General features: G+C 40.2%; 1 protein-coding gene across 2 annotated transcripts in view; it reads right to left on the bottom strand.

The window, feature by feature from the left end:
* LOC136857811 (chromatin target of PRMT1 protein) overlaps positions 1–21,305 on the bottom strand; it is a 253,971-nt gene that overhangs the window by 221,122 nt on the left and 11,544 nt on the right. For both annotated transcript variants that reach the window (XM_067136755.2, XM_067136756.2), the window contains exon 2: positions 14,041–14,103. In XM_067136755.2, coding sequence (XP_066992856.1) covers positions 14,041–14,096 — 56 coding nt within the window. In that variant the 5' untranslated portion in view covers positions 14,097–14,103. The remainder of the gene's footprint in view (positions 1–14,040; positions 14,104–21,305) is intronic.

Below are 21,305 nucleotides of genomic sequence, written 5' to 3'. Positions count from 1 at the left end.
TAAATTTACAGACACGAGGCTGATGTATTTGAGCACCTTCAAACACCACCAGACCGAACCAGGATCGAACCTGCCAAGTTGGGCAACCACCTTCGACACATGTTGTTCGTGCCTTGAAAAAAGAAGCTTGTTTCTGCTGGATCTGAATTATGTTACAGCTTGCTCCAGTCTCACAGACTATAGTTTTGTTAGTGTATCACAGTTTATGAGTTGTTTCACTGTATGTGAGAGCTGTGCTGAAAATTCCCATGTTGGAGTTGGTTGGACTGAATTGCAATCGTGGATTATATTCTGAACAGCCGCATCAGCCTTCTGCATCCAGATCAGCAAGGTCTAAAGGCCATTACTAGGAATACTCCAGCTTGCGAATGCGCCTCAAGATTGCGTGATGTGTTGTGAGTCATACTCTCCCAGTAAATTTCAAGATTTGCTATATAAGTTTTAGTTTTTAACACTAGCGCAAGTTTTGGAGGAGGGGGGGGAGGGATGTGTAGTATGGAGTGCATTAAATTTCACTATACTGAAATATACTTGTGATGCACCCTGTCCAAGTTTTTCCATTCGTATATCCGGTCAATTGCGTGAACCATTTGAACTATGCTCTATGACATATTAAAGAAGGGAAAATTCAAATGTTTTTTATAGAAACAATCAAATGATTGAATCATGCATGCTTATTGGCTTTCTGAAATCAATGTCCTCTTTCCTGTTGCATCACGCGTTTCCTTGTGTGAAAGCGTCATCGTAGCATTTCTTTTCTGGGTCTGTGTTCGGACCGGTGTCTAACTAGCTCTTGCTCCTCTGGAAGCTTTGCCACTTTATGGGGGTAAGCTCTTTCCCATTTTCAGTCTAATGTCAATCTATTAATAACATGGGTGCAGGTTTTTTTCAATTGATTTCTTCGATCATGGGTTTTGTTCTCTTAAGCTTAACACAAGTTTTCAAATGTAAAGTTATTCAACTTCGCTTAGTATTTTGTAACCTTGTAACATGGACTGGTTAAGATTGGACTAGCCAACTGAATAATTTGAAGATGGATCTTCACTATTAGGATATTCAGGTGCTCTTGCCCTAATACTATTTTATGTGCCTTCAGCACATCTATGTCACTTTATCCACTCTGCATTGTGGCTCAGAAGTTATATTTTGATTTTTCCTATTCTGACTTTTCTATTTCATCTTTGAGAGATTTAAGGCCGATAGGAAACTGGTTACTCCTAAGGAAACACTTAAAGCAACAAAGCTGTTATCTGTCAAAAAAATTCATAACTCCTTTTGAAAAGTTGAAACACCAGCTCTTAAATAAAATATTAGCTTCAGTTAATAGTGACGATACATTCTCGTGTAATTCTTCACAGAATTTGGAAGATAATGAACCTCACGTGTCTTGAAATCGCCAGTGGGTGCTTATTGAAAAGAATGAAATCGTGTTCTGGAGAAGAAAGTATTTACGTCAGATTAAGAAATTTTGTGAAGTGGGTAGATTATATTTTCCCTTGATGAAACGTGGGTAAATACAGGGCTCCCTACTACAAAAATTTGAAAAGATGAAACTATAAAATCTAGTCAAAATATATTTCTTAAGGGATTATCAAGTGGGTTGAAATCTCCCTCTGCCAAGGGTAAACTGCTTATTGTTCTCCGCATAGGAAAAGAAAGCGGTTTGCTCAGGCGAAACAGTCTAATGAATAAAAGAGAAATGTTTTGGAACAAGCTGTAATTCAGAATACACGTGCTTGCGATTGCTTTCTTCGACTCTCAAACATGGTACGACCGACTGTAGTCAACTGGAGCATTCACATCATACACACTGATAGAAAACATGCAACCAATTACCAATACAATATTCTACAAATGTAGCACAACTGTATATTACTTCTGAACCTCGCTGTTTCCACTCCATGAACACTGCAGCTTTTCTTGACCTCTAACCTCAACCTCCAACAATAACAAAAGAAACTGTTTACTGTCGCCGTCCTGAAATTAAGCTATTGTTAAAAAATTTAGATTTTGAAACAACAAATTACGCCTATACAATTACTATCATCTTCAGTTTTCACGCAATAACCTAGTACCATAGCCTATGATATGAAGTTTGATAGGAAAAATCCACCAGTCTTATTTCACTTTACATTTCGAAAATGCATAAATTGGACTTGAATTTTCAAATAGGCTACACCAAACTCGTATAAACCCAAGCCTGATTACATGAAAAAATGTATCTAACGCTACCCATGCTTATGACAAAAATATTTAACTCACCATCTAGACGAGACACATTTATTTCCCTCAGGATTTGATCTTCAAGAAAGTGGTTGATACATATGACTCTTCTGATTAACTATTAAATTCTCCCTACGAACAGCCTTCTTCCCTAATCTATTTCTTCATCACAAAGAAACAAAAATACTGGAGTATATTCTCCTCATTCATAAATAGCTTTGAAACAAGGCACACAGCTGCTGTTCGGCAAAGTGATTTCACTCACTGATCACCTCAATTCAATTACATATACATCATGGTTAATATAACTTCCACCCTAGCGATCAGCCAATTGCTTTCCCATATTCGCTACAGTAGGGCCTAGACATCACAAAGGAAGTCCGTGGCTATGCTCTCAATCCCAGCAGTTCTGTTGTGTGAAATGCTTGACAATGGTGGAATTCGTACTTTCACTGTCAGGTTTCTTTTAAATTGACTTGTAGGCTTTTGATGTGTTCAGTTTTACTTCAGTACTGTAAGTTAGCGTGTTTTAACATGAGTATGAAGAAGTGTGTACCTACATTACACATAATAGACTATCAAACTTGAGAAGTGTGGTGTGCATAGACTGTCCAAAGTGTTTAAGATTGGAAAGAGACAGGCAGCAGAAATTGTAAAAAAAACCTAGAGGAGCTACTAAAAGAATGGCATTTAAATGGCAATGAACAGAGGATGAAACAGTTTCGAAGCAGTAGTGGAGTTGTTATTGACAAAGGAATGCTAGGTGTGGTTCGGTACATTAAGTCAGAATGTCCCTGTGTCAGGCAAAATGATACATGCGAAAGCATTAGAATTCACGGCAGACTTAGCCATTGGAGATTTCTAAACCTTGAATGGTTGGCTAGGGAGATTCAATAAGCAAATCAGTATCATCCAGTGTTAATATGGTGGTTGTTCAAAACTGGCAAGATAAATTACTCTCAATCATAGTTGGATATTCTCCAGAAAATATTTTGAATGCTGAAGAAACTGGATTATTTTTCTGTACTTTACCCAACAAAACATTGGTTTTTTTTGCTAGTTGTTTTACGTCGCACCGACACAGATAGGTCTTATGGAGACGATGGGACAAGGAAGGGCTAGTAGTGGGAAGGAAGCGGCCGTGGCCTTAATTAAGGTACAGCCCCAGCATTTGCCTGGTGTGAAAATGGGAAACCACGGAAAACCATTTTCAGGGCTGCCGACAGTGGGGTTCAAACCTACTATCTCCCGAATACTGGATACTGGCCGCACTTAAGGAAACACTTGTTACTGGTGCAAAAGTTGCAAAGGAACAGCTTGTTATGTGCAGGTATGAGTAGGGAACGGGAGAAGAACATTTTGATAGAGAAAGCTGCAAAACCAAGGTGTTTTAAGAACACGGATGTTACAAAGTTTGGCAATGAACTGAAAGCAAATTGGAAAACATGGAAGAACAGAGAAATAGTAGTTAGGAAAAATGACATGCCAGGAGAGAAGAGATTTGTTATTCCTTGATAATGCAACATCACATCCAGATACAATTAAGATGCAAAATGTGATTATTAACCTTTTCCCAGCAAATGTACCTAAGTTTCTCAGCCACTTGACCAAAGAGGGATTCAGAACTTCAAGGTTATGTATAGACAATTTGATAGTGAATATAGCGTTAATGGATATATGGCAGAGGATAATCAGTTATTCAAATGGGTGACCCAATATTCTACAAAGAGGGAAAAAGGGAATGAGGGAAAGCTCATGGAGGGGGACATGACTGTAACAGTACCCCTCCTTCCCTCCGCTGCACCACCCACTCAACTCTGCTATCTGCAGTCGAACAACTTCTGTTACCTCTTTATCACTGACTGCCGCTGGTCAGCTTTGCACATACTGTTCCATAATATCAGCAAGTTTTAATCAACGTTACAAGCTGTACTCTCATTCTGTTTACATTATGCTCATGCACTTACATACACGATCTTTTCTCTCCTTCTTACAGACTATGAAAGGTTCATGTCAACCTGGCAGCATAATCATTTATTCCCTGAAGGGAAGGGCTTGACAACTTGTTTAAATACCATTTTATATTTTTTTAATATGATCCAATTTGATTTTGATAAGGGAGTATTGGCTTAAGGAGGACATATTTGACATCATATCGCAAAAGTGCTGAAGATTTTATCTACAAAGACACACCCCCAATGTCATGTTTATATGGAGAGGACAATATAGACTTCTTCCATACCATTATTTATCAATTTTTAGTATGTTATATTAATATGTTACAGTTTCAATTTTCTTAGTGGGAACCCCCTCTCTCTTTCATTAGGTCTTAATGTAATACATAAATTTTAACCTATACAGCTAATTAACATTTCTCGAAACATGTACTATATATTCAAAACTGTGAAATGTAAATAAATTTTAATACATGGTATTGACTAGGCGGATCACCCATCTCTCTATTTATCCTCTCTCAAGCGAAACCCCTGATATAACAGACATTTTTTTTTCGGTCCTGAAAGCGTCCATTATAGAGGTTTTACTGTATTTTATAAAAATGGAGAAGGGATGGAAACTTAAATGCCAACTGAAGAGCTGGTACTTAATGTGCCTTCTCCATTGCCTAGTGTCCATACTCACAACCTACACATTACTGGTTGAATGCATCTGTTTTCTTTTTATAAAAAGAAACTTCCCCCCATTTCAGCAAAGCAGTTAAGAAAATGACAACTAGGACTTGATGTACTGTCTGGTTTGGAGAGTGGTTGCGAAAGTTATGGCAACATACACTCAGCTCTCGATTTACCGGCTGCAAGCACCTACTCTACTCCACACCCCCCACTCTGTCACAGCAATGAGCTCAAGGGACTCCAGTATTGGGACTGACATGTATGACTAAAGCGATGTTTTTCTTCAAAACACTTGGGATGGAGGGTGATCCAGATGGTTACACGATTTCAACAGTGACACTGCATCCGTGATGTCAGTGTAAAAGGCGAGCTGTTAAATGGAAATACAAACGCTGCTCAACAGTTCAATTCAGATTTTGAAAAATTGATTCTGGATGAGGGTTTGGTCCCAGAACAAATTTACAATGCAGATGAGTCTGGCCATATTAAAAATGCCTACCAACCCGTACTCTTGCTTTCAAACAGGAGCACTGAGCACCAGGCTACAAAATCTAAAGAAAGAAGAACGATTATGACCTGCACAAACGCAACGGGCACTCATAAATTACCTTTACTCGTCACTGGAAAAACCAAAGAAACTTCTCTCTTTCAAAGGTACAGAGGCCAAAAATTTACCTGTTGTGTATAAGAACCAAAAGTCTGCTTGGATGATCAGTGACAGTTTTAAACTATGGTTTGACAATAACTTTGTCCCCGAAGTTTGTAAATATTTGAAGTCAAACGGACTCTCGGAAAAGGCCGCTCTTTTGATAGATAATGCGCCCTCCCACCAAAATCATACCATTTTATAATCATTACAAGATATTAAAATCATTCCATATTAACGATTTTCACTTCACAATGGAAAAAAATATTTATTACGACGTCCTATTCAATACAGCGTATATCCATCTTATACGGAATAATTCTGTCAGACATGTTTTGGCTCATTTTAGAGCCATCTTCAGTGAACATATTAAAAGCTACATAATTAAAGTTAAAAGAATGTTATGAAAAAAACATACAATGAAAAAAGAATATATAAAAAACATGTGCAGCATGATAAACTTGATAAAATGTAAAGTTGTAACGAGGTTGAGGACCTGTGAGTCAGAAAGCACAGCAGTCACACTAAAAACAAGGACGAAAGTAGAAAAATAAAACTTGAGGAACAGTCTGTCTTCGAGTCACATGCCCGAAAAGTCTAGAGGGCAACAACAATATACAAACATATTTATGAAGAAGCAGATGCCAAGTGTTATGTGTGTGACTCGGGGGTGAAAAACATTAATAAAACCCAAATCTGTAATGGAAAAAATGAAATATAAGAAGTTTGGGCTAATAGAATGAAAGATAAGCGAAAAGAAAATTAAGACTCGCTTATTAATTGAATGCCCTCTCGAACAGCCTGACCTTAGTTCAGAGCTCCCGCTTCCACTGGTCATGTTAGCAACTGGCTCAGCTAGGTTAGCAAGAATAGGGGAAGAAGTGAAAGAAGGGAGGGAGACCATAAGATTGGGGGGGGGGGGGGGAGGAGGGACGGGTGGTGTTGAGTTGGAGAGCTGGAAGCAGGATTAGTTTTTGTTATACAATTGTTGACAAACAAATGGAATGAACATATTGAGTAAAATATTTTTTTTCATTGATTTCATTTAAATTATAAGTGGTATTACTAAATTGATCAATATCGATATGAATGCTCTCAAGAATGTTGAGCAACGGATCTTCATTACCGGTTGTATATTCGTAACCCATTCTTTTTCGTTGTTTTTTGATAACATTAACTTTAGTTATGTAATTGTTAATATGCTCACTGAAGATGGCTCTAAAATGAGCCAAAACATGTCTGATTGAATTATTCCATCCAAGATGGATATACATTGTATTGTCATATCTTCTTCAAAGGAGGATTGAAGATGACAATGACTTCAAAATATTTTGGACGAATTTACAATTATCAACGCTATGTATGAGATTAATTCAGCTTGAGAAAAAACAAAACCATTGACAACTGTGCAGTCTTGGAACAAAATTCATCCCAGATATTCCTGAAGATGATCGATTTCTCGCACTTGATGAAGCTGATACAGTTAGTACAGTGACTGAAGTTTTAAAAACTGTCCAAGGTGGAGAGGATGTTAACGAAGACAATATTTATCAGCGGTTCGATTGTGACTAGAAGGACAAAGGCTACGAAGAGCTGACAGACGAACAGATTTTTTGAGAAAGTCAAGGGCAGGGAGGGAGCAGGAACTGAACATAATGAGGAGGGAGAAACAGCTGCTCACGCTGCACAAGTACAACAGACAGTTACGAAAGGGGCTGATTTTGCAAATGTCGAGTCATTGCTGGAGTACATCAAGGGCCAGGATGATGCTTTCATCACCGAAAAACTTGAGAAGCAAAATAAAGAAAAATTGTCTCCCGTCACAAAAGCAGAAAACCATGACATTTTCAGAAACAGTAAAGTTAGGTATTCTGAACATTCATCTTTGCCTTATTAGTTTTAACGATAAGTGCTGTTTATTTGTCCATTTATGAACTGTGTTAAGTTCTAAGTGAAACCTCGTTAGTGCGTTACTCATTAACACGTTTTCCCACTTAGCCCATCATAAATTCGAAGTCCCGATTCTCATCGTATTAAATCTATATAAAACTACCTCACCTATCACGTTACAAATTTCCACTATTACCGCTTAGTGCAATCACATTTTTCCTAGCCCTGAAAATCTTACTGTATATGTCATCCCTTGTGAAAAACGCGATTTCCAACTCGGGTAAGAGCCATCGCCACTGTTGCATGATTACAGGAAACGGCCTCCCTGAACTGCACAGGATACGTTCCACTTTCGAGGAGCAAGTCATTAGCCTCAGGAATGTTCAGTTTTGCTTGCCGGTTAGCAGCAAGATTGCCGAATGGCAGAGTGAGCCTGTTTGTGCTTGTATTTCACATTCCATTCAGAAGGCAGAAATTTACTTTGTGTTGAGTGGTACAGTGAAGTGTAGCGAATATCTGTTGTGTGATACGGTAGCCTATATCTGGATTAGGAACATAACCATGTGAAACTGACTAGCGCGATGCATATTTGGTGCGATAGCCTAGTTATGGATACGAAAAATGACGTGAAATTCCTTAATAATGAAGACAATAAAGACAATAATAATGAAGACAAAGCGGATGATTCAACTGACAGGCAGACTATTTAACGTCCTAGAGGAATTCGGAATTGACAGGAAAACAAGAATGTTGATAAAACAAACCCTGGCTGAAACTTTCTCGAAAGCCAAATTCTTCGGTGAAATTTCTGAACCATTTGAAATAAAAACGGGAGTCAGACAAAGGGACTGCCTATCACCAATTCTCTTTAACATTGTTCTAGACAAAACATTAGAACCTGGGAAAAAGCTTTGGAAGTGAAAGGAATAAGGGGAATACATTTAGGGAGGAAAGGACAGAACTTAGAAATTAAGTGTTTGGCTTTCGCAGATGAATTTGCCCTCTTGGCTCACAACCGAGAAAATGCCCAAATAATGCTGAATACTCTACATGAGATCGCTGAGAAAACGGGCCACAAAGTCTCATATGAGAAGACGGAAAACATGGAATATCGACATCAAGGGGAGAGACACTTGGAAGTATGGGACTGTAAAATGAACTGAGAAATGTAAATATCTAGGAGAATGGATAGAACCTAACGGATTGGATAAAGAGACAAATAGGGCAAGAATTAGATAACTACAATTAGCTTACAGTTTAACCCAGAACAGATACAATAGAGCAATATCTCACAAGGCAAAACTTAGACACTACAACACAGTGGTAAAGCCAGAGGATCTCCAAGCTTCAGAGAGCCTGACAATGAATAAAAAGGGTGAGCTTCAAGATCTCAAAAAGAGGAAAATCTTAAGGAAAATTTTAAGACCACAGAAAAATGCTGATGGGGAGTGGAGGAATAGAAAAAATCATGATCTCTACGAATACACAGAAAAAATCAGTCACCATGCAAAAGCAAAGGCTAAAATTCTATGGGCATCTAGAAAGAATGGATGAGAAACAGCTAACTAAGAAAATATTCAAGTACATCACTGGACTGAAAGCTTCAATGAAGTGGGTCGAAGAGGTAAAAAGAGATGCAATAGAAAGTGAACTTGCAATGGATATAATTCACAACAGAAAAGAACTTGGAAGCCAAGTGGACAGTATCAAAACATTCCAGGAGAGACCACCAAAATGTAGACCAAAATTGGTCATATCTGAGAAAGAAAGGAAGATTAGAAGTGAAAGGATGAAGAGGTTCTGGGAGGAGAAGTTGAGAAAGCCTTAGGTTCAATGCGGTCCACAGGCGACCAAATTCAAAAACAAGAAGACAATATTAAAATTTGTCAAAGTAAACCAGCGTAAGCACGCAGAGGCCACGAATGTTGAAACTCACACCTTCGAGGTTTGACTCTAACACTCAAGTTGGTCTAAGTTTTATTCGATGCAAAATGCCGGCAATAGTCATTCCTGGCAATTGTAATCGGTCGAGTGTAACCTCCAATTCATTGTCTACGAGTGTGACCAGAAAATATTTAATAACCCACTGTTCTGAAATAAAAGGCATCTACTAACATTTGTTTTTAGGAAGAGTACAATAATACTTTGATAATTTAGTTGGCTCCTGTGCACATGTTTTTGTATTTCTTGTCTGGTGTTTTTTTTAACACCTTTCAGTGCACTTGTACTTATTTTATAATCCCCACTGGAAAAGATCTTCATACTTGTTCTCTCATGTTTTTCACACCTTTTAATACTTTCCTCTCCTCTTTAGAAATGGTAGATAGGCCTATAGTTTTCACTGTACTCACGGATACACTATGTAAAATGCCCTCATGCCGGGAAAAAATCTTATCCAGTGTTTCCATATCCCTGTTGGATAGTTTTTATTTGTATATTCATTCATTCTCGCTTAACATGTTCTTTTCCCTTGTCCCCTGCAAAAGCGCCTTAACGAGGTTTCACTGCACTCTTACTGCAACGTATTGGGTAACTTAATAAATAAAAAAACAATACAGTAGTATCATTATTTTAACTGTACTTTCAGTACGCCTGTTCTATTTTTAACTTTTTGCAGGTTAACCGCGATTTTACTTATCCGGGAAGCCTTAACCCTACATTACCCCGGTTAATCGAGAGTTGGGCGTATTACCGCTTCCCCACCAAGCCAGACTGAACGTGGCTGCTGGTTGCCAAATGAAGAGAGACATGCAGGAGTAAGGCAAAAATGTACATTTCTGCACGTAGCCAACTCGTTAGTCTTGTTCCTGTCTCTTCTCAAGCATGCTACATCACAGCAATGAAGCATCCTATCACTCAGAGCATTGATGGAATCTGAGGAAATCTTATGCCTCCGAGAGGTCTTTTCTACAGAGGGAACAAAGCAAAGCCACAAAGAGGATGTTCCAAGACTTCACAACATCACCTGCAACTTAGTTGTCACTGCTTCAGCCACATGGCAACGTGCATTCTTATGCAACAGGAATCATCCTGGGAAAAAAAAAAAAAAAAAAAAACGTGAATGTTTCTGCTACAGAGGCAGATGTGCAGAACTTAAGGAAACTGCGATAGTGTACTGTGTTGACAGTTCCACCTTGGTGTATAGAGTGATTAATGATGACACTTGTGTTGTGTGCCACTATCAACATGACCGAGAGACCACCTCGCTGACTGCATCCAGGCTGTCACACATTTGCCAGAAGGTCCACAACTTTGTTGGTGATAACAACGAAGGGATGTAGCAGAATTTTGCTGATGACTACAATAAACTATTGGCATATTTGTTCGGGCTCATACGCCCATGCCCACGTTTCATCAAAGGAAACAATATGCCGCAAAAATGCGTCCCCTTCATTGTGGTATCTGTCGAGATGGGCACCAGCTACAGTGTACGTGCCATTTCCGCACGTCTGTGAGGTGTCCTCAGGTTACGAATATTCTTCAGCATGTGCCACACTTAACTGAGGACTAATCCCAAATTCTAAGGATTTCTCAGCGCACGGCTGGTCTACGGAAATGTAGCCTCGCACTAACTTAACCTGGTCATCAGAAATGGTCGATTGACAGTGTGGAGTACATCCCGATCCTCATAGAACACAGTCCAATTGCCATAGGCTTCATGTAATCCTCAATGACATTCCTGTGCGTTTTTGCCACAGGCCACCTGTAATGTGATCGACAACCATTGTTCTACCTTTGTAAACGGGTGTTAGGGCATTACAGAACACGTCGACCACTTCAACTGACTGCACACACAAACACTACCTGCTGCTGTGACTACTTCAGGCATTCTACACAATGACAAGCTCCAACTGATCCCCATCACTGCCAGCTAGTGAATGTGCTGTGCTGTAACATTCTCCAGACAGTGTTGTCATTTTATTTACAACCCTAGTATTCCTGCACAAGCTGTGCCTAACAACACAATGTATTGTTGCCTTGCACCAGTCGGGGAAAACATGCCATGCCATGTTGCACCTATTCAGGAAGAACACTACAGTACCTAGTGGGGGTATATTATATTTGTTGCAAGTCCTTCATAATGTCCCAGCCTAACAGAAATAAACATTCCTCTTCTTTCCAATGAGGCCTGCTAAGGACCACGTGCCAATTTCAATTCCTCTTCTTCATTATATAATCTTACTAATGACATGGACCAAAGTGTAGAAAAGCAGTGTACTGAATGTATCCAGTGCTGTTCCCTGCATTCTTATTCCAGCAGTCCTTTTGACCTGTTTGACCTCACCTCCCAAGCTGCCAAGTGGTTACATATACACTGAGTGGCCAAAAGTCATGGGAAGACACTGAATGTGATACTAATAAGTTGTTCCTCCGCAAGCCCCTCAAAACGGCAGCAATACAGCAAGGGATCGACTCTGTAAGGTGCTGTAATCATTCTGGAGGGATCTGGACCAACACATCTTGCACTGCTACCCACAATTGGTCTTGTGTAGTTGGTGCAGGGTTCATGGAGTGTACACCAGCATACCATAAATGCTCGACTGGATTAAGATGGGGGGGATCTGGAGGTTCAATCCATGGTCGTAACTTCACAACTGCTCCTCCAAGCACATGCGTGCCACCACAGAGCTGTGACATGGCGCATTGTCCTGTTGAAACATGGCATCGAGTGCTCTAGGGCCAGAAAGGGATGCAAATGGTCTGAAAGAATGTCCGCATAACGTGCACCTGTCAGCACTCCCTGCAGCCAGACAATGGGGCCTGATTGTGACCATGAGAACGCCGCCCAGACCAGAACTGAGCTACCTCCCGCCTGGACACAACCTTGTTGACAGGCAGGATCAATAGCTGCATGGGGTATACGCCACATTCTTGCACCCATCAGCTCGATACAAGTGGAACCAGGATTCATCGCACCATAACACATGCCGCCACTGTTCCATAGTCCATTGGCGATGTTCACAGGCCCACGCACGTCGGTCAGCTCTGTGTCGAGGTGTCAGCATAGGGACACGAGTTGGTCGTTGGATGGTGAAACCTATGCGGTGCAATTGCCTCCTTATAGTCCTGATAGAAATGGGTTCCTGACTCCCAACATTCAACTGGGTGGTGATCTGACTCACAGTAGCCCGTCGAGCACCCAGTACGGTTCTGCGGAGCCGACGTGACATCCATTCATTAAACACCTGCGGTCTTCCCATGCAACGGTTTATGCAGGTGGTAACATTCCCTCTGCGAACTGAAGACCCACCCTCGACACTGTTGACCTCAGAAACACAAATTCGCGTGTAATCTCCGCAATGCTACGACCCGTGTGCCAATCATCCCACGTTCGAAGTTGGTTAACTTGCGATGTGTTGCCATCTTCATGACACTGGTGTCTGTGACAAACTGCTCAGCTATACCACAGCTAGCCGCAACGCTAAGGGGACAACACGGCACATTTTCTAATGGGACACCCCTTCCTGTGACTTTTGGCCACTCAGTGTAGAGCATGTAACATTTACATTGATTGCTTATAAAATCACCACACACAAAATCTACCGAGTTATACAATTTGTAAATGCTAAATATAAAATCAGTTAACTGTATGCTTTAAAAAATGAAATAATCAAAATGTCATGATCACTTTTCTGTGGGGAATTAAAATCCTACTCTCATACAATATTAAGCAAGCAGTTTCATTCTTTCCTACTAGTCTCCGGTTCTTATACAAGCTTTACGTTGCACTGACAAATAGGTCTTATGGCGGTTCTTATTTTCCACTTGCTGACAATTCTACAGCTCTCACAACCCTAGAAATTTAATCAACTTGCCAACGAATTATAGAAAGATGATGAGAGTGAATTACAACATACTGAGAAAAAACTTCACCATTTGCAAGCCTCTCTACTTAATGAAAAGATGAGCAGCTGTAACTTCAAACCCACATAACACATTATAAATAACAGTACACTCTTCCACTCTGTTGATTATTTTGTTGTTCCTTAGCTTATGCCAAGCAGAATGCAACAACATATGCATTCAGCATTGATACAGAGAAGAAACACATTCTGAAAATCCAGCAAACCAACAACTATAAACTGAGAAGATTCACCTACACATAAAATGGATAAATAAATTACAAAGTATAAAACTGCAAGAGTTCTACTTATGACACTGCCCTGATGTACATGCAAGAAATCAAAACACACACAGTACAGCAAATGAAGAAAAATATCCCAAACTCTTCAGACAAAATATCTAAATTTAAAATATATGGTAAACATCAGTAGTATATGCTTGGCCAATAAATTGGAATGTGGCACTATTCCATAAGTTACATCATTTTCCAAAAGTGCACAACTATGTCATCTCTAGAGTCATATCTCATAGCTTTTGAAGTATCGTCTGCAATCTCAAACTGAAGTGCAGTATATGACTTTGCCCCATGTATACAATCTCATGGCTCTAGAATAGACCCCATTTCACTGGAGAGCATTTTACTTGAATGTGTGTGGTTTTAAAATTAATTTACTGGTACTTCTTCTTTCAATGTTAACAAGAGCTCCAGACATGTTACTGCAGAATGTCTCTTTCATTTTAAAGTTGTTCTAAAAATTACATTTTGCTATGTACCAGTGTATGTTGGGTAACCATTATTATTCTCACCGTTCATTGAGAGACATCATTGTGGTACTTTTCAAAACTATCTTCTTGAACGACATGATGTATCTGCAAAACAGAAAACATGCATTACTTGGTAGAATACAAAGACATTTTAATACGTACACTTCAAACAATAACTGAACAAGCATGTAAACTTGAAATTAAAGAATGCAGGTTTTTCATGGCCTATTATCACTTATTAAATAACCATTATTATTTCTGGATTAAAGTCACATGTACAGAATGTTAGAGGTATACGTGCAGCTATTTTGCTAGTCGGTAAAGAAAAATACATCTCAGAATATATGCTTTGTACTTTTTACCTTGCCCTTTTAGTTTCAGCATTACTGAGCCAAATATTTCAGGACCTAATGTGTTTTGAACGGCCGTAGTAGGATGTGCCGGTTATGTCATTCTGTCCTCGTGTACTGGAGGTACAGTAGCAAAGTATAGGGGTTGTTGAACCTGTTTCTTATCGCAGGCCAACACATGTTGTTGTGGTCTTCCCCTAAGTGCTTGGCAAGTAGGGGAGGCTGACATGTGCCAGACCACTTGCTTTACTTGAAAGCCAGTCTAGGATACTCTGTGTGAAAAGTACACATAATCCTCATCGAAGTATCCCCACTTGTACCTTCTCATGTTGCCGCCGAGTGTTAACTTTTACTCGTTATGTACAGTATGTAACGTCAAATATCCGTACCAGCACATACATGCGAATCAAGTGTTGTACAGTTGTGTGTGATTTATAAGATGTCAATGACGTTACTCAGTGATACAAGCTGACAAAAACGAAGGGAAATAGTTAATGAAAAGTGGATTGGGCGAGTTGGCTGTGTGGTTAGGGCGCACAGCTTTGAGCTTGCATCCAGGAGGTAGTAGGTTCGAACCCCACTGTCGGCAGCCCTGAAGACGGTTTCCCATTTTCACACATGGCAAATGCTGCGGCTGTACCGTAATTAAGGCCACGGCCGCTTCCTTCCCATTCCTAGGCCTTTCCTATCCCATTGTCACCATAAGATCTATCTGTGTCCGTGTGAAGTAAAGCAAATGGTAAAAAAATAAAAATTAAAGGAGGTTGCAACATTTCTGTGCTGTTATTGTGACAGTCTACATTGAATTTCTGACAACAGACAATGCGAGTTGTCTATGCTATCTTCATAATATGTTCAGGTCAATAAAAGGACAGTGGACACTGAAAAGGCTATAAGTATTCAGTGAATTTGTTTTTAATGAGACAATTTTTAAAAACCATACTTGCATCCATGCATGAACATTGCTCGAAGGATAAAGAGGTACTATGGAAGTGCCAGTGGGTATTTGTAATAGAAGACTTATTATTGGTCAGTAGGTGCCAATAGGTAAAATGATTACTGTAATAATGTTTTTACGTTCCACTAATTATTACAGTTTTCAGAGACAACCAGGTACCAGAATTTGTTACCACAGGAGATTTTTTACATGAAAGTAAATCTGCAGACATGAGACCGGCGTATTTGAGCACCTTCAAATACCACCGAACAGAACCGCCATCGAACCTGCCAGGTTGGGATCAGAAGGACAGTGCTCTATCGTCCGAGCTACTCAGCCCGGTATTAGAGCTTAGAGTAAGTTGGTCATGCGGTTAGGGACATGCAGCTGTTAGCTTACATTCGGAAGATAGTGGGTTCGAACTCTACGGTTGGCAGCCCTGAAATTTTCTGTGGCCCGATTTTCACACCAGGAAAATGCTGGGGCTGTACCTTTACTAAGATCCCTTTTCTGTCCCATTGCCTCCATGAGACCTCTCTATGTCGGTGCGACGTACAGACAATTTTAAAATATCATAATATTTAGGACATTATACAACTGCTGAGATCCATAGTTACTCACATAAACGATGAGAAGTGTTTTCTGGGCAAACATTATTGGCGAATAGTCAATAATAATAATAAAACAGCAGTCATCTCTGTACAAGCCATGAAGGCCCTTGGAGGGATGGGAAGTAAAGGCTTCCACTATCCATAACCTTGGCACTTGATGGGGTAGAGAGGTTAGCTCTACGCCCGGCTGCCTTTGCCCCCAGGAATTAACCTGGTACTCATTTTTAATGTAGGCTGAGTGAACCTTAGGGCCATGTGCACCTCTGGAAGTGGAAGTCTCATTTCTTACATTTTATGACTTCCTGACAAGGATTCGAACCCACGTCCTTCCGGGCGAACTGAGCACACCTTTACTGCCACAGCCAGGCAGCCCCTAATAATAATTACAATAATAATAATTTAAACACTGCACAAATTGCAAATACAAACTCTGTTGAATTAGAGATCGATGAATAAATGTTTATTGCTTGATCCATTCACTACCGCACAATTCTTTTCTTCCTTGTTCAATGTATTCTTCCACGACGAACGATTGGTAATTGCCATGGCAGAGAGCCTTCAGGCGAGTTGAATAATTTTTGAGATTTTCTTCTGGAAAGCCTCCTATCTAGGATTCCCCCGATTCAGTTGCAAATGGACAGCGTACTTCGGCCAAAATATTTATCCTTGATGAGATTATGTAAGTAGTTGAATTCATCTTTGTTCAGCCTGAAGTAAATCTGAAACATTTGTGGATGTCCATTTAACTCCCTTAAAAATTGTGGTATTCACCCTTTTCTTCCCTCCGCACATTAGTTACAATACCCACTGTCGTTTGTGACAGACAGTACTCATGGCAACAGAAACAGCACAGGCAATTAAAAGATCATCAGAATCTGATGAACTGGATGTACAGGTACTATCGTAGCTTGCCATTTGATGAAGTGTTTCCTGTCTTCACGCCACATGCAGTGACATCATCAACCTCCCCTCCACGCTGACTCAGCTCACCGAGAGTTCACGTGAAGTGACAGTAGTGTGTTTCCGCCTTAATAAGCTGGTTGTGACGGAGGAGAAGAGGCGGAAAGGAGGAACAGGGGACGTGCTCACGTGTGGAAGGGTTCTTTTCCTCAGCTCTTGAGTTGCCCTTCAATACAGTCGTACGCAAGTTACTTAGTAGTAGTATTTGAATAATGCCAGTGTATGAAAACCACCAACACCTTGATATGCTTCTAGCATAGGATGCGGCTCAACAGAATACGGGTCGCGCTCCGCGAATCTATCAGGAAGGATTTCCCAACAGATGGGTGCCAAATCCAGCGACGATACTTGCCGTTGTACAGTGTGTTCACGATACTGGTTGTGTTACATCACACTATGAAAAACGAGAGCCTGAACGGCCTCGTGCAATCCTACGCCCAGAAGACAACATCCTGACAATGGTAGACAATGATCTCGGGTGCAGTACGCGTAGTATCACACGTGCCAGTGGTGTTCCAACTTGGACCGTGCGTAGGACACTGCATGAAGAGCAAATGCATCCTTACCATATTCAACGGGAGCAGTGTCTCTCAACAGCTGATTGCCTTTCTTTTTACGTCGCACCAACACAGATAGGTCTTATGGCAACGATGGGACAGGAAAAGGCTAGGATCGGGAAGGAAGCGACTGTGGCTTTAAGGTATGGCCCCAGCATTTGTCTGGTGTGAAAACGGGAAACCACAGAAATCTATCTTCAGGGCTGCCAATAGTGGGGGTTCTAACCCACTATCTCCCGAATACTGGACACTGGCCGCACTTAAGCAACTGCAGCTATCGAGCTCGATGATAATTACGAAACAAGAGTGGATTTCTGCCGCTGGTTAATTTATCTAGCACGCACACCAGACTTTCTGTCGGGTGAATTCGTGACAGATGGGGCAATTTTCACATGACAAAGAAGGTTTAATATGCATAACACCAATTCATGGGCTGTGGAACATCCCCGCACAGTACGTTAAGGCAACTTCTCAATATCTGGATGGGTGTAGTAAGAGGTCGGTTACTAGGAACAATCATCTTTTTAATGTTATTTTGCTTTATGTCCCACTAATTATTTCACAGTTTCCGGAGACCCCGAGGTGCCAAAATTTGGTCCCTCAGGAGTTCTTTTACGTGCCAGTAAATCTAAGGACACGAGGCTGATGTATCTGAGCACCTTCACATACCACCAGACTGAGGCAGGATTGAACCTGTGAAGTTGAGGTCAGAAAGCACCTCAAGTGCCTGAGCCACTCTGCCCAGCAGGAAGCACAAAATGTAGGTATGTTTAATATATTTAGTTTTATAACATGTCCATTATTCATTTGACACGAAACATTCGATGTGCTTCGATAGTTCATTTTTGACACTACTGATTTGGACATCCTATCCCATGCATTCTTTCGTTGACGTAAGGAACTTTGTTTACGAAGACATCAACACAATTTTGCCTTCTTCCTCCTGCCTTTATGCAACGCACAATGGGGATCATACCGTATTTCACATCTGGAAGCGCCTATCCCAACCTTATGCTCGAATAATCATATCACATGCTCAGAGATCCTGCACTGTCACAGGTTTTCAGGTCATTTCCATACTCACCAGAGCATGGGGCACATGACCACAGACATCCCAATCCCACAAAAGGACCCAACAGCAACAGAACCCACATTAACACCGGCTATTCGATACATACGGTTTTCACAATGATTCTTGTAACTTGTAACATCTCTATTAACCGAGATCGATGACCAAGGGCGTCTGAAGATCTTGAAACTGAAACAAAATTCTAACAATTTGACAGGCTGCCCATAAAAATAAAATAAAAAACACACACTGATTTGGGAAGAATGTTAAGGAACATAACATGAACCGGTAGCACCAGGCTTCAGCTGTAATCTTGGACAGGATACACATACCCGTAAAACAAACCTGGTTTGACAAGAATGGTGCATAAGTTGTCATGAACCAGTAGCACCAGCCTTCAGCATTATCTTGGACAGGTTGCCCATATACATAAACAAAACAAAGCTATCCATTCATCTCAAAGAGGCGCATTAACTACTCTAAAAACATCATATCCCTTCGCTCACGAAAGTAACTTCCGACGATTACTAAAAGAATTATATATAATGGTTCGTCACATCGTTCTCCATTGCTACAAGACATATCTGCACGTATACCCTAACACCCTATATATTAACTTCTAAACAAAAAGCCAAGCTTTCATCAGGGCAAAGCATATGAAGGACTGCTGCTGACAGTGAGCATAAAAATGCTTCAAGGAATGTGGAAGTTTTTTGAGCGAAACACGACTATACTATCTGTGGCCCCTACTGACTGGGCTCAGGGATTGTCGCGCTATGCAGTGGTGGTTAGGAGGAAAGTTTGTTAGTGTTAATATATATATAAATGGCATTAATGCAGAAATAATATTTATTTAATAAAAGTAAACCAGTAGTTTTAGGTGATATTGTGATCATAACCACAGGACCTCCAGTTCTATGTGGAATCCAAACCACTTTGACAACTTATTTTTAGAACACCCCACAACACTGGGATTCAAACTGTAGTCAAATATGGCAATCATTAGCATTAGTTTAGATTTACAATCAGAAGATGTTTAATATCATCCTCTGCCTAAACTAACCAGAATGATCTCGATGTCTTGAAAACAAGATAGAATATCTAGTACTTTCTTCCATGTTAGATACTAGATCTGCCCTGAAGGAAACTTCTCTAAATTTAAAAAGCAAACCTTCCGTACATACTGCCCATTAAAAGCAATGGACAGTCAAGAAAACTGCTGCCTATCAGATACTGTAGTGACTAGTAATCACGCAATCAGCATGACAACCCTCTTGGTCATATTACTCCGCTTTCGTGAACAGGCCAACTGCCTGAACTATAAGTTAAAAACTTCATTAACCCGTATTGAATTGAGATTCACAATTAAAATATCAAGGAAGGTTCAACCTTTTCAATACAAAACGTGTTGCATAAGATGTTCACAACATAATATTTATTAAATAGTTAGAACCGGTTTCGACGCTCATTGCGTCATCAGCTACAAAAATCGCAATGGGCAAAGTAAATTGCATTAATAACTCTTGCATGGCTGAATAAAAAACGGTAGGCTGCTTTTTCTTAAAAGCTAGAAGAACTTGAGTAAAGTATGATGTGATGTGACACATAAAAGCATAGTAGTTTGATGGGTAAGTATTGTGCATAAAATTGAACTGATGCTTTGAACATAAAAGTCTGAAGATGATGATAAAACGATGTGGTAAAAACAAAGTAGTAAAATTGTCCACTCTTCTGATGTTCAATTCAGGCACAAAAGTCCAGGTCCGATGTTATATAGCAATACCAACAAAAAGATTTTGTCGAGGCCGGGACACCTGATGTTGGGCGATTGAATAAGGTTGATTTTCGAATTAGTCTCAGCTCAACAGGGTGGTGAGTCTTAAAAGAAAGGAAAGAAAAACTAAGTTAGTGAAATGGAAGTCTAAATGGAGTCGCGGCCAAGGATGATAGGATATGAGACTCACCTTGTTTAGCGTGCTGAGTGTGTGGTGTAAGAAGAGTTGAGGACAAGTGAGATGGGTGTGACTGAGTAGCAAAGTTAGAGTGAGATGGGTGGAAAGGGGGGGGGGGGGGGGGGAGGGGGAGTGGAAAGGGGGTAGGGAGGCGGAGTTTAAGGCGGGTCAGGAGGGCGGAGTGACAGTGGTGTGGGCCGTAAAAGAGTACTGTGGAGAGCGTGAAAGATCGATTTTCCTCCCGTGGTTTTTATACCTCTAAAGACTTCTATTAGGAAGTCGAAAAGAATGTTGGATTTTTCTGAGATTTCGTTAAGATTTAAGTTAGGGTTAAAAAATTGGTCTAGGTGAATAAAACAGTTCTCCGTAACGTCGAGTAAAGGGCCTTTATTTATGTTTTTGAGAATTTCTAGGTCTTGTTCTATGGTAGTAAAATTATGCTTTAAGTCATGTATGTGTTGGCCTATTGCGGAAAATCTATTATATCTGATGGCATTAACGTGTTCTAAGTATCTAACTTTGAAGCTGCGCCCGGTCTGTCCGATGTATGAGGAAAAACAGGTTTTGCATTGAAAACGGTAAACGCCTGACATTGCGTAAATGTCAGACCTGTTAACTGATTTGGAATTGTGAACTGTATCTATGTTTCTATTGCTGGTTCTGTAAGAAATTTTAATATTATGCTTCTTGAAAATATTCGTTACACTGTGTATGTTTTCGTTAAAGGTGAAGGTGGCGAATAGGGCAGGGTTATGTCTTTCTTTGGTTAATGTTGTCTTTGGTCTATGCTTACATTTGTTAATGATGCGTTCTATGAATGAGATGTTATAACCGTTGAATTTAGCAATGGCACGAATGGTGTTCAATTCCT

Source organism: Anabrus simplex, chromosome 1 (genome assembly GCF_040414725.1).
Source record: "Anabrus simplex isolate iqAnaSimp1 chromosome 1, ASM4041472v1, whole genome shotgun sequence".
NCBI lineage: Eukaryota > Metazoa > Arthropoda > Insecta > Orthoptera > Tettigoniidae > Anabrus > Anabrus simplex.
The sequence above is the reverse complement of the archived record's forward strand: the minus strand, read 5'-3'. Positions and strand labels throughout refer to the sequence as shown.